Here is a 12,545-nt window from a genome sequence, read left to right as displayed (position 1 = left end):
CACGAACTTCGGACGGACGCACAGACGGATTGACGGACGGGCGCACGGACAAATGCAAATCTATATGCCCCCACCACTCATGGTGGCACAATTAAGATAGTAATAGACAATCTGAGGCCATTTCGTAACAACTGCACAATTTTTGTAGTGTTGCTTCGAATATTTATTTACCCCACCCACTTTTTCCCAGTTTGAGAGTGTACCACTCTACCAATATTAATCAGAATATACTGATATACTGTAATTTTAATGTTTATTTAGTTTACAATATCTGCTGAAAATAACACCTTAATATCTCAACTAATAAAAAATGTTTTAGCTTTTTGGTAAAGTTCGTCCATTGAAAATCAGTAAATTTGATAGACCACTTTGTGGCTCTGTGATTAAAAAAGTATTCAGTACAATTTAAAATGCAACATGTTGTGTGAATGTCCATTGCATAGTTATTTTATCATGAAAGTTTCAGTTAAAAAGTTAGAACTATTTTTAAAAGAATAACAGAAATTGTGTTCCTGGCTGGTCACATGTCAGATTACCCCACCCACTTTAAATGTGAATATCTATAGAAGTAAGTAAAAACTGGTAACAATAACACTTGTTAATGAAACTTAATACATGTAGGTATATTACCACAAAATATTAATAAATTCAAAAAACATTTTGCGCAGATACCTAACTGGGACCCCCCCCCCCCCCCCCCCCCCCCCCCCCCCTTTTAACTAACTGGTAGAGATTTCATCCGTAACTCAAAAATAAGTAAAAAATATGCTTTGTGATATTGCGTTGTATATCTGTCCTAAAACTAGTTCTCTTTAAGTCATAATAAATGTTTGTTTTACATAGCAACATGTCTGAAATATTTGTCACCTAGCAACGTAAGAAAATTGAAGAAATTAAAATTTGACATTTTTAAAATGGCTACAATGGTAAGGCACGAAAAAGGCGAAAACATGAATATTTTGGATAATATAATGATTGATTCATTCCAAGCTAAAACACAGCCTCCAACTGATAGTGTGCTAAAGCATATATGTTTCCCTCCTGTCCTCCACCACACCACCCCTCTTCCATACCACCGCACACTATCCTTTTAGCTTTCTTCTATTTTTACCGTTTTCCGTTTTGCTTTGATTTAAGCAACATTAAAACAAGAATGTATTGTTTTATTATTTTAAGCTGATAATAAATATTGAGCTGAAATATAGGACCTGATTTAATAACATATTTTTAACAAAACAATTAACTACATGTAAATACAATGTACATTATTTTGTATTTTTCTATGAGGTTATTTTTGAATACTATAATATTTTGTTTATATGTAACACCCTATCGGTTGATATTCGTTTTATTATACCTCAAGTAAACAATGTAAAATAGCTATGGAGATTACTTTTAATACTACATTTCAAACAATATTAATAATGGTATAATATTTTTGAATACCATCCTGCCAGATGATATTTATTTGAGTGACACTCTGCCTAGGTGATATTCGTTTGAATAACCGCTACCAAGTAGTATTCATTTGGATAACACCCTTGCCGAAAAGCGTTCCAATTATTTGGTCATTTGACTGATTGTGCAATAAAGTTTTTATTAAAGTCAGTTAATAATAAACAGAGAAAAGACGATGAAAGCACGACAGTACGATGGTGAAGTGCGACATTACGATGGTGAAGTGCGACACTACGATGGTGAAGTGCGACAGTACGATGGTGAAGTGCGAAAGTACGATGGTGAAGTTTGACAGTACGATGATGAAGCACGACAGTACGATGGTGAAGTGCGACAGCACGATGGTGAAGTGCGACAGTACGATGGTGACACTACGATGGTGAAGTGCGTCAGTACGATGGCGTAGTGCGACAGTACGATGGTGAAGTGCGACAGTACGATGGTGACACTACGATGGTGAAGTGCAACAGTACGATGGTGACACTACAATGGTGAAGCGCGACAATACGATGGTGCCACTACGATGGTTAAGCGCGACAATACGATGGTGACACTACGATGGTGAAGCGCGACAATACGATGGTGACACTACGATAGTAAAACGCGACAATACAATGGTGACACTACGATGGTAAAGTGCAATAACACGATGGTGACAATACGATGGTGAAGTGCGACAGTACGATGGTGACACTACGATTGTGAAGCGCGACAGTACCATTGTGACACTACGATTGTGAAGCTCGACAATACGATGGTGACACTACGATGGTGAAGAGCGACAATACGTTGGTGACACTACGATGGTGAAGCGACAAAATACGATGGTGACACCACGATGGTGAAGCGCGAAAATACGATGGTGACACTACGATGGTGAAGCGACAATACGATGGTGAAGTGCGACAGTACGATGGTGACACTACGATGGTTAAATGGGACAGAACGATGGTGACACTATGATAATGAAGTGAGACAGTACGACGGTGATACTACGATTGTGAAGCGCGACAATACGATGGAGACGATACGATGGTGAAGCGCGATAAAACGATGGTGACGATACGATGGTGAAGCGCGACAATACGATGGTTATACTACGATGTTGAAGCGAAACAATACGATGGTGACACTACGACGGTGAAGTGCGACAATACGACGGTGACACTACGAAGGTGAAGTGCAACAGCACGATAGTGATACTACGATGGTCAAGTGCGACAGTACGATGGTGACACTACGACTATAAAGCGCGACAATACCATTGTGACACTACGATTGTACAGCGCGACAATACGATGGTGAAGTGCGACAATATGATGGTGACACTACGATTGTGAAGCGGGACAATACGATGGTGCCACTACGATGGTTAAGCGCGACAATACGATGGTGACACTACGATGGTGAAGCGCAACAATACGATGGTGACACTACGATAGTAAAGCGCGACAATACAATGGTGACACTACGATGGTAAAGTGCAACAACACGATGGTGACAATACGATGGTGAAGTGCGACAGTACGATGGTGACACTAAGGTTGTGAAGCACGACAGTACCATTGTGACACTACGATTGTGAAGCAGACAATACGATGGTGACACTACGATGGTGAAGAGCGACAATACATTGGTGACACTACGATGGTGAAGCGCGAAAATACGATTGTGACACTACGATGTTGAAGTGAGACAATACGATGGTGAAGCGCGACAGTACGATGGTGACACTACGATGGTTAAATGGGACAGAACGATGGTGACACTACGATAGTGAAGTGAGACAGTACGAAGGTGATACTACGATTGTGAAGCGCGAAAATACGATGGTGACGATACGATGGTGAAGCGCGATCAAACGATGGTGACGATACGATGGTGAAGCGCGACAATACGATGGTTACACTACGATGGTGAAGCGCAACAATACGATGGTGACACTACGACGGTGAAGTGCGACAATACGACGGTGACACTACGAAGGTGAAGTGCAACAGCACGATAGTGACAATACGATGGTCAAGTGCGACAGTACGATGGTGGCACTACGACTATGAAGCGCAACAATACCATTGTGACACTACGATTGTACAGCGCGACAATACGATGATGAAGTGCGACAATATGATGGTGACACTACGATTGTGAAGCGCGACAATACGACGGTGTCACTACGAAGGTGAAGTGCGACACTACGATGGTGAAGCGCGACAATACGATGGCGACACTATGATGGTGAAGTGTGACAATACGATAGTGACACTACGATGATGAAGCGCGACAGTACGATGTTGACACTATGATGGTAAAGTGTGACAGTACAATGGCTTAGCGCGACAGTACGATGTTGAAGTCAGAAAGTACGATGGCGAAGCGCAACAGTACGATGGACTGTCACCATCGCACTGGCACGCTTCACCACCGTACTGTCGTGTTATCGCCATCGTACTCTCGCCCTTCGCCATCGTACTGTCGCATTCATAGGAAGCAGGCGCCGACCCTAACGGAACACAGCAGTTTTTACTTAAGAGTTTTGATGCCAAACGTAGAAGTATATGTTAAAGATAGGTAAATATGAACGACAGGTTTATATTATTAACATAAACAAGGATAATGGACATATTTGAAAAATTCCAAAATGTGTGAGAAATATATGAAAAGCTGACACGCTTCACTCTCCTTGATGCAATTTCAAGTTATTACATTAGAATAAACGACACTCTGATTATGTGATTAAACATTTGCGAAAATACCATTGGGCTCATTTTGTAATTAGTCTTACAAATGACGGGCATAGAACAAATATTTCCCAAACGTGCAACCGTAAGTATAGGCAGAAGTGTTTATACATATGACCAAAAAATCGAAGCTTCAGCATTGTTGAATATGAATCAAGCAAACGCTTGTTTTCATTATTACAATGCGCTTCTTAACCTTTTACTAGAACCAAAGAGAAAATGTCGCACACCATAACAAAATATAAAAGTACTTCAAAAGTAAATACCCGGTATCCTGCGACTGCTGTTGCTTCTCCCTCATCATCTTTGTCTTCTTGCAATTCTGTACAGGGATCGCCCAGTAAAAATATCTTACTGTAGTTTATGTACAAGGTTAGATGTGCATATAAAATGATTAAAATGTACATGTATCTTATTTCATCTGCGAAACATTCCCTTTGTCCATCCAACTGGCTTACGGATGGTTGTGGTTCTACCCAGGTGTACGCTCGTGATGAAATAATGCACTGAGGGGCACCTAGGGTCTTCCTCTACCATCAAAGCTGGAAAGTCGCCACATGACCTATAATTGTGTCGGTGGGACGTTAATTCAAACTAAACAAAACAAAAACCATACCCTTTGAAGTCTTCCAGCGTCTTTGTTTGCATCGGATAGAAAGGGAGATGAGTCGGAAACGACTGCTGGAGGCGAAGAAGGATCGGCGGCAGCCATCCGTCCTGCATAAAGGCACTTTATTGCAAAGACAATTCACTCATGTGTCTAAATGGGACAGGTTTTGGTACCTGTTGTGGGAGGGTATTATCCGCCTGAGTGTTTTATATACAAATAAATTTCGTGATTTTCTCACTTACTGTACTTTCAAACGTGTAATACTGTTATCAAGTTAATATTGTATCATTGATCAGTCAAAAACTTTAAAGACTTTGGCTGGTTCACCAGATCATATTTACTAATAACAGATCTCACGTATCATTGAAAGCACGATTTATATAGTGTTTCCTCATCGGTACTGATGTTTGGCCGTAGTAACAAGTATCACCGACAGTAAAGATTTCTTAAAGCGTCACGATTAAAACGTTTTAAAGAAAACTGGGATTTTTGCGAAATAGTAATGTCTGCAGTTTTGCTTTCATTTCACGAAATGTATTTCATTTCGCATGTTTTTGTCAATTAATGTAATATCGCTTATTGATTTTTAAATCGAAAATTAGAAATATCGTTTCTATATAATATAGCGCGTCGAATCATTTTTATGAAGCAAGTAGTACAAGTTAAAGACTAATAATATCTGTCATGTGTTTACGAATCGGATAGAAATATCCGTCCCGAGGGCACCTGCGCATTGGGCGGTAATGAGGCTTGTCAGGATCCATGCTGTTCGCTTTCAAAGCTTATTGCAGTTAGAGAAACCGTTAGCGGACAGCATGGATCCTGACCAGACTGCACGGATGCGCAGGCTGGTCTGGATCCATGCTGGTCGCAAACGCGTTGTGTTGGTTTTGTCATGGCGCGGCTCAAATACTTTGGTACGGTTCTCTTGACATAGTGGAGAAGACTGATTATTTACTGAAAATTACCCGCTAAACTTTGTGTTTAGGAATGTGGCATTAATCTGTAGATCACTGTGTATGAGGTCCTAATTCTTCTATTCCTACCGCGTTTATTTATGATGAATGTATAAAGCTTCCTCAGAGACTATGTCCCTTACATGCCTGTCTCTCAAACTGCGAGTCTTTCTGTATTTGAGCCGCGCCATTAGAAAACCAACATAGTGCGTTTGCGACCAGCATGGATCCAGACCAGCCTGCGCATCCGTGCAGTCTGGTCAAGATCCATGCTAGTCGCTTTCAGAGCCTATTGTAACTACAGAAACTGTTAGCGAACAGCATGGATCCTGACCAGACTGCGCGGATGCACAGGCTAGGCTGGATCCATGCTGGTCGCAAACGCACTATGTTGGTTTTCTCATTTTACTTTGTCGACTATAGTCTTCATTGCGACCCGAACGTTTTATCCAACGGCATGATTGTTCCATTTGGGTTTCCGTCAGAATCTCATTTGTTTAGTTTTCCAACAAGTTCTTGATTGGTTTTACTAAATATTGCTAGATTTGTACAAGCAGTTAGTTAGATTATGTTCTAAAAAAAACAAAAAAAACAAAAAAAAAAGAAAAAGAAAAACACTGGAAGCCAAAAAGAAACATTATCAAAATGATCCTACTTCAGAAAGTGCAAAACCATTCGACTATTTAGAGAGATGAGATAAGTTACTCTTAACAAATATGTTGGCTATCCGATACGCTGTATGAAAACCATCTGATTTACTATAATGATAATTAACATGGAATCTCTTTTAAATGCAACAGAAACAGTGTGACAACTTTGAAAATTTACTACAAACCACACTGAATTTTGTTTTTGTTATGTTAAGTATTGAAAAGGTGGTAGTTTATGTCTTTTTATGTGTTTTCTTTGTTTTGACAAAAAATACGCTGACGAAAAAATAGTTAAAACTACATGTTTCGACTTAATTTACAGAAATAAAACAGATTCAATCTAAGAATAACGTTGGGAAAATAATACTTATAGCAATATTGTTTGTTAGATGTATCAATCTATCCCGCTTTAGTAATGCTACTGGAAAAAAAACTTGTACAGGAAGACACAGGTCTTAACTGAGAATAACGCATAGAGATAAATGCGTGTCGCCATAAGAAATTGTGTATCAGAAAAAGCTATTTAAGCATCAATGTGGAATTAATATAAAACTGACGTTATATGTTTTTGCCGTTTTAAGAACAGAAATTTAATTCTTAGTGCATCTTCATTGTCATCTGCTTTGTTGCAATTGCTGCAATCTTTTTATTAAAAGAAAACCTCCTTGTATCAGTTACCCACTTTATTTAACCAAAACCAAGGATGTTCTTTGGAGGAAACATGCAGATTATTTTTTTCCAAAACTTTTTGCAAGTATAGAACTGCCACGCAAGACCTAAAAAATTAACACTGTATCTAATATATCCATAAATATCGTGATTAGAAGTGTTACAATTTAAAAAGGCTGCATACTGATGATCTTTAAACGAGTGTTATGATAAGCAGTTTTTAAATCCCACAAAGACTGAACTGTTTTGATATCTGTCTTCTGGCCTGTTATGTCGAGCCCTTAAGGGTGTTTCTCTTGTTGCTCTGTCTTCTACAAAGACGAGTACATTCTTTTTTTGGTTCTTAAGGTTTGTTTTTATATATTTATACAGGAGCATTTTTGTGTTTTACATGCTATGCCGTTTTGTTTCCATTACGTGTGTTAGAAATTCACCTGGCGGGGTTTACTTTTATTTACACTGTCTCGTGTCTTAGAAACATGGTAGGAGTAAGTGAGGTTGAGTGCGCATCATAAACTGGTTTAAGCTCCCCAGTGGTGTTTTTGCTACTGACCGTTCTAAGGCGGAGCCCCACTGTGTTCCTTTATTTGTCCGTTTTGTCCTCGTGTTTGCTTTGTATGCGTGCGTGCGTGCGTGCGTGTGTGTATATGTGTGCACGTCTGCGTGCTGTGGGTTTCGTTTTTGGGAGGCTGCGTTTTCGGAACATGGCATTCCCTGTTTGATATTTGTCCTTGTGTGTGTTTGGGGGTTTTTTTTGTTGTTTTTTTGGGGGGGGGGGGGGGGTTGTAAATGTGAACGTATTTGTCCATGTCGCATATTTCAAGACTGTCCCAAACATTTGTACATTTTTGTTTGTTTTTCATAAAATTTTAAGTAACATCGACCCTGCGTAGGTCATATTGCTACTTCCCAGTTCATCTTTTTACTGGTAGATTAGTCTAGCTATCGACTAGATAATCTATTAAATTTTTTAATCATCATTTCTCTTATATATTTTGACCGATCTTTCTTGGCTCTGATTATTTGAGAAGAAAATGGACAAAATTATACAAAATTTGAATAGCCTCAGGAGTTATCTCCTGCGAACAAAACAAAGACCTCTGGTGTATCAAACTTATGTGTAACATAATATGCACTGACGAGTGAAACAGGCGGAAATTCCTGTTACATTCTGGCTTACCTATAGGCAGCCCTAAATTAGGATAAACAATGAACTAATTGTTCAGTAATTTTACAAGATTATGTTGACCTTTCCCAGTATTTTTGTTATTATTTTCTAGTGCTTTATTATATTGATAAGCCCTAATACTAAACAACACTTGAATATCCATGTTGTAAAATGGATTAAAATTGCTTCTAATCATACATAGCGAAGTAATGTTACGGTGTCGATTGGTTGTGAGAAATTTCCTTACAGAAGTCGGTTTGGAATCATGTATGCAAAAACAGCTATAATCTGTAGTAAGCATCTATTTTATCTTTATATATTTTGTTAGTTCATTAATATGTATCTAAGATTTAAAATAGTCAGTAGTTTGGCAGTAACTTTGTTGTTGTTTTGTTTTGTTTTTAGCAGTTTATATTTTTTTTCTCTTTTATTTATTTTATTTTTTTGTTGCAAAATGACCATGTCGTTCGTGTCAATTTATTTCCTAACACAAAAATGAACGGTAAAACAAGAATTCACATGGGTTTCCTACAAATCTGTCAATAATGCTTTTCCGTACTTCAGTATTTACTGTGAATTTTTATTCTAACGAAAAAATGCACATGACTTTGGTACTTTCGCGATTTATTGAAAATATATGACATTGCAGACTTGGTCATTTCTTTTTTGTTTTCTATTTGCAAAAAGGAAAGAAAGATAATACAAAACGACTTTGTTTGTTTCGCGATTTTTTTTTATTTTGCGAAAAAAAAAAATTTACACTTATGCGACCGTACAAATAAAATTATTGCTTAAAACATCACAAAAATTCATAAGTGATTTACCATTACTGATTAGCTGTAGTAAAATAAAAAATATCAATGTCTGCTACGGTTTACTTTCAATGAAAGAATATGATTTATTGTGTAGCAGTACAGCCTATGGATTCAGATATTTTTTCGTCTTTTACAGTACTGATCTGCATGCTAGTTGAGAAAACATGGGGTGCTAAACGAGTTGATGCGCATTTAAGAGCACGGGATACATTGAGACTGAGACGCCAACAACGAGATGAAATGCCGCTAGATTTACCAAACTTACTACAGCTTACTAAAGGTTCGTATACTACATTTACAGACATTTATCCATCACTTTTTTGTTTTTGTTGGGATTTGAGTCACATTAACACAGTTAAGGTCGCATAAAGATATTTCGAGCTTTTGATGGGAAAGGAAAACCCAAGGTGCCGCTTAATGAAGAAACATAGGGCCTGTATCGTTGTCCCCCTACTGTTTTCTTGCGCTTAGTCTTTTGCAGGACATTGAGTGACCGCCTGTGAAGTTCAATAAATGTTCTTTTCATACGGCCGTTTTCGAAATACGGACGTATTATGTGATGTTACTTGCATCTGTCCGTCTGTCTACCCGTCCGTACGTCTGCCTGTATCTGGAGCATAACTTCTAAAACTGTTCGAGGTATTCACTTGAAACTTATAGTTGTGTGACAATGAGACAATGTGCAGAGTGCAAAAAACGGATCGGCAGGTCAAAGGTCAAGGACCAGAGCAGTTGGTTACTTTTTTCACTTCAAGTTTCTTGTGTCTAAGTATCAAACTCTTTGTCAAATTGACCCCGAACTCATGATTTAACATAGCTTGTACACATGACTAAACTCTCGTAGTGGTCTCGGTCTCCTTTGACCTAAAACTTTGGGTGTACATTGCCCTTCTTTGTGGAGCTCTTGTTCGTATATTCTCACGATCATTTTCACGATCATTTCTGTGTTTAAGGGCGCGGACAAAACCAACACAATGCGTTTGCGACCAGCACTATCACCACGAACAGGCTCATCATACCAAGTCTGTACATTCTGGGTTTTTTTTTCAGGCTTAGACCCTGTGAGTTGCTTATATTTCTGGCATAATATATCGTGCAGCATTAATGTATACAAGAAAAATCTGTAAAATTATAAAACAAGCCCTATATCTTATACTTATTTTCAGGCGAATCTCTTGGAAACGTACGTGAGACAAACGCTGTTTTTGGAATGAAAGTTGAGCGTCTGCAGGAAATGTATCAGGGCATTAAAGTGTATGACACAGCCGTCACTGTTCACAAAACCGAAGATGGACAGTTAACAGGGGAAGCAATTGGAACGTTTGTACAAGATATTGCGAAAGACCTTCCAGATACAGAAGTCAGTATATCAAATAAGGATGCGCTCAAAATTGCCATTGCTAACGAAGGTGATAACATTGATGGTGTCAGTAACGTGAAATATTCGATTCAAATATTTCTTGACGAGAATAGTGAAGCTCGTTTAGTCAACGTATTGTCATACATAGTTAAAGGGGATAAACGTCCATACTATATCATAGATGTAAAAAGCGGAGATATTCTGAAGAAGTGGCAGGGACTTAGCAATTATCCTTGCTGTGAGAGGAAGTATAATGCTTCTGGTGGCAATGAAAACACGGGGAAAATCACATATGGCAATATGCCTTACTGTCTTACACCCACCATCACAAACGGTACGTGTTACCTTGAAAACGAATATGTTAAGGTTTTCGATAAGGATATTAATTCGTATGAAACAGCTTACTTTGCCTGCTCGGAGGGATATGGTGATGAAGTAAATGGCGCATATTCTCCGGCAACTGATGCTTTCTTTCATGGAACCGTCGTAGGTAAGATGTTCGAAGAATGGTTTGGATCAACTCCGCTCGGTGAACATTCCGTTATATTAAAAGTTCATGCAGGCTATCATATGGAAAACGCCTACTGGGATGGTACATGTTGTTATTTCGGAGACGGTTATAAAAAAATGTATCCTTTCACATCACTTGACATTGTTGCGCATGAAATAGGGCATGGAGTCACTGAATTTAATTCTGATCTAGAATACTGGGGAGAAAGCGGTGGTATTAACGAAGCTTTCTCTGACATAATGGGGGAAGCTGCAGAACATTACCTGTTGAAATCTGATTTTATAACAGGTGGCACCGTTATGAAAACTGATCCATATCTTCGTGAGTTTGAGAGACCTGAAAATGATGGAATTTCTATCAGTCATGTAGATGACATGGGATCGACAACAGATGTTCATTTCAGCAGCGGTATCTACAGGCGTATATGGTACGTCGTGGTAAAGGAAGAAGGCATGCCGGTACGTGATGCATTTTCAGTTTTTCTTCATGCAAATAAAATGTACTGGCATCAAAGCTCATCTTTCTATGATGCCTCTTGTGGTTTGTTAGAAGCGGCCTTGGACCTTGGATTTGAGATTGCGCCATTCCGGAAGGCATTCAGTGATGTCGGAATCAGCTTTTGTTCGTCCATCTCAGACATACCAGTTCTGCAAAACAACGAAACTCAATTCGGAGTTCTTGTAAGCGACAAGATTAACCCTCGGTTTATGATGGATACGCCGAAATTAGCCGAAGCATTTATAGCATATGTTAAATCCAACAATAGTTACGACATTGTTATCAGTGTCATGGCCGGTGGATGGAATGAAAGTGATGGGGCTAAAATGGTTGTGGAAGATGTTAACAAAGTCATGATACCAGATGCTGGAGGCAAAATCTTCTTCATTAGGTTATCGCTTTCGCATAAACCATCCGAAGATGAGTGTGATGAGGAAGACGGTGTTTCGGCAGTTGCATTTACAGCAGGATTCTCTTGCAAGGCAGACCGCCACGATGAGGACTCCTTTTCTGGCAGTGGTGATGATGATGATGATTATGGCTCCTATTCTGGTAGCGGTGATGATGATGAAAGTGGACAGTACGATGAGCACGATTACGATTCTTACGATCATTACGACTATTACTATATCAACCATAACAGAAGGAACACACGTAGCAGCATTGCAATGGCTTCATGCTAAATTCGAAATGGTCCTTTGATTGTTTTTTTTTGTTGTTGTTTTTTTTTGTTGTTGTTTTGTTGTGTTTTTTTTTTCGCTGCCTTTTTTATTTTCTATCATATTATTTTAATTTTATATTCCCGTGATTATTCCAGACGGAAGTGTAAAAGTAATACCATGGTAAATAGATATCAAACGTTTGTTTCTAATAATTTTCAGAGAAGAACATTTGATAGCATATAGTTAAACATAACAACAACAGTTAGTTTTAAGTAATAGTAACAAACATAAATATGAAGTGTGAACTTCATCAACATAAGTTATTTAATTTGTTATTCAAGTATCCTTAGTATGGTTATACATGTAGTTAGTTTCAATGTTTTTCACTTACATGAAGTTCTTAGATATGTTCTAACAAAACTACAAATAATAAATTTCAAAGCATTA

At 38.5% G+C, this 12,545-nt stretch overlaps 1 protein-coding gene across 1 annotated transcript; it reads left to right on the top strand.

Moving 5' to 3' along the window:
* Positions 1–8,378: 8,378 nt before the first annotated feature.
* On the top strand, positions 8,379–12,545 carry LOC123529138 (elastase-like). Its single transcript, XM_053518372.1, has 3 exons — positions 8,379–8,545; positions 9,204–9,347; positions 10,234–12,545. Exons 1-3 carry the CDS (start codon positions 8,518–8,520, stop codon positions 12,117–12,119), a joined length of 2,058 nt encoding a protein of 685 aa, XP_053374347.1. The 5' UTR covers positions 8,379–8,517; the 3' UTR covers positions 12,120–12,545.

The sequence above is a fragment of the Mercenaria mercenaria genome, chromosome 1 (genome assembly GCF_021730395.1).
Source record: "Mercenaria mercenaria strain notata chromosome 1, MADL_Memer_1, whole genome shotgun sequence".
Lineage (NCBI taxonomy): Eukaryota > Metazoa > Mollusca > Bivalvia > Venerida > Veneridae > Mercenaria > Mercenaria mercenaria.
Note: the sequence above shows the minus strand (reverse complement) of the source record. Positions and strands in the feature narration are given on the sequence as shown.